The following is an 886-nucleotide window of genomic DNA, read 5'->3' on the forward strand; positions in this document are numbered from 1 at the left end:
GAGGAACATGACGAGGAACACGACGAGGAACACGAGGAGGAACATGACGAGGAACATGACGAGGAACACGACGAGGAACACGACGAGGAACATGACGAGGAACATGACGAGGAACATGACGAGGAACATGTGGAAGAAGCTTCGTTGGATCCGTGGAAACTCCTACCTTCGATTTTGGGTTTGGCCTCGGCGACTCGGTCAGTAAACTTCTTCTTGAAGTGGAGAGCTTGCAGCCTCTGCTGGTAGTGGTTGATTCTGGTCGGGCAGAAAAAGGGGCAGGACACTGAGAGCGAACCCCAGAACATCTGGCTCAACATCTGCTCAGAAATCAGGTTTGTTTAACAGACTCTTTGAGTCGCTGTGGTAAAGTTCTGACTGTTTGTGGGAAATAAACTATCTGAAAATACTCAATATTACAAGTTATATATTTTAAAACATCAAACAGATGTGACTGACTTATGTGCTGTTTGCAGTTGTGTGTGTGTGTGTGTGTGTGTTTGGTTGTGTACCTGCTCATGTCGTACAGGAAGCGGTCGGCTTTAGCCATGCGGTCCAGCTCGTGTTTGTGCTCCTCTAAAAGTTCGATGTCACTTTTCTCTGGAACAAACTTCAGGAGCTGAAGAGACACAAACGTATAAAAACTGTTCATTTAGTTTGATTCTCCCTCAAAATAAATATGAGTGCCACGAAAAGAAACAAGGATAGAATGATTCTTTTCACAATGTCAGCGTGAAGAGCTGCTGTTCCTCCGACAGGATGTGTCGGGGTTACCTGGTCCAGCATGTCTTTGGGCAGCTCCTCGTGTTCATCCATGGTCAGGATGGCGCTGCAGATCTCCTCGTTGGTCATCTTCAGCCTGTCACACAGAAACATTTGTCTTAGGCCT

At 46.6% G+C, this 886-nt stretch overlaps 1 protein-coding gene across 2 annotated transcripts in view; it reads right to left on the reverse strand.

Moving 5' to 3' along the window:
- The window catches only part of daam1a (dishevelled associated activator of morphogenesis 1a), a 16,152-nt gene that overhangs the window by 3,628 nt on the left and 11,638 nt on the right, over positions 1–886 (reverse strand). For both annotated transcript variants that reach the window (XM_037977766.1, XM_037977767.1), the window contains exons 18-20: positions 772–856; positions 510–616; positions 167–255 (exon numbers count right to left, since the gene is read on the reverse strand). In XM_037977766.1, coding sequence (XP_037833694.1) covers positions 167–255; positions 510–616; positions 772–856 — 281 coding nt within the window. The remainder of the gene's footprint in view (positions 1–166; positions 256–509; positions 617–771; positions 857–886) is intronic.

The sequence above is a fragment of the Kryptolebias marmoratus genome, linkage group LG10 (genome assembly GCF_001649575.2).
Source record: "Kryptolebias marmoratus isolate JLee-2015 linkage group LG10, ASM164957v2, whole genome shotgun sequence".
Taxonomy (NCBI): Eukaryota; Metazoa; Chordata; class Actinopteri; order Cyprinodontiformes; family Rivulidae; genus Kryptolebias; species Kryptolebias marmoratus.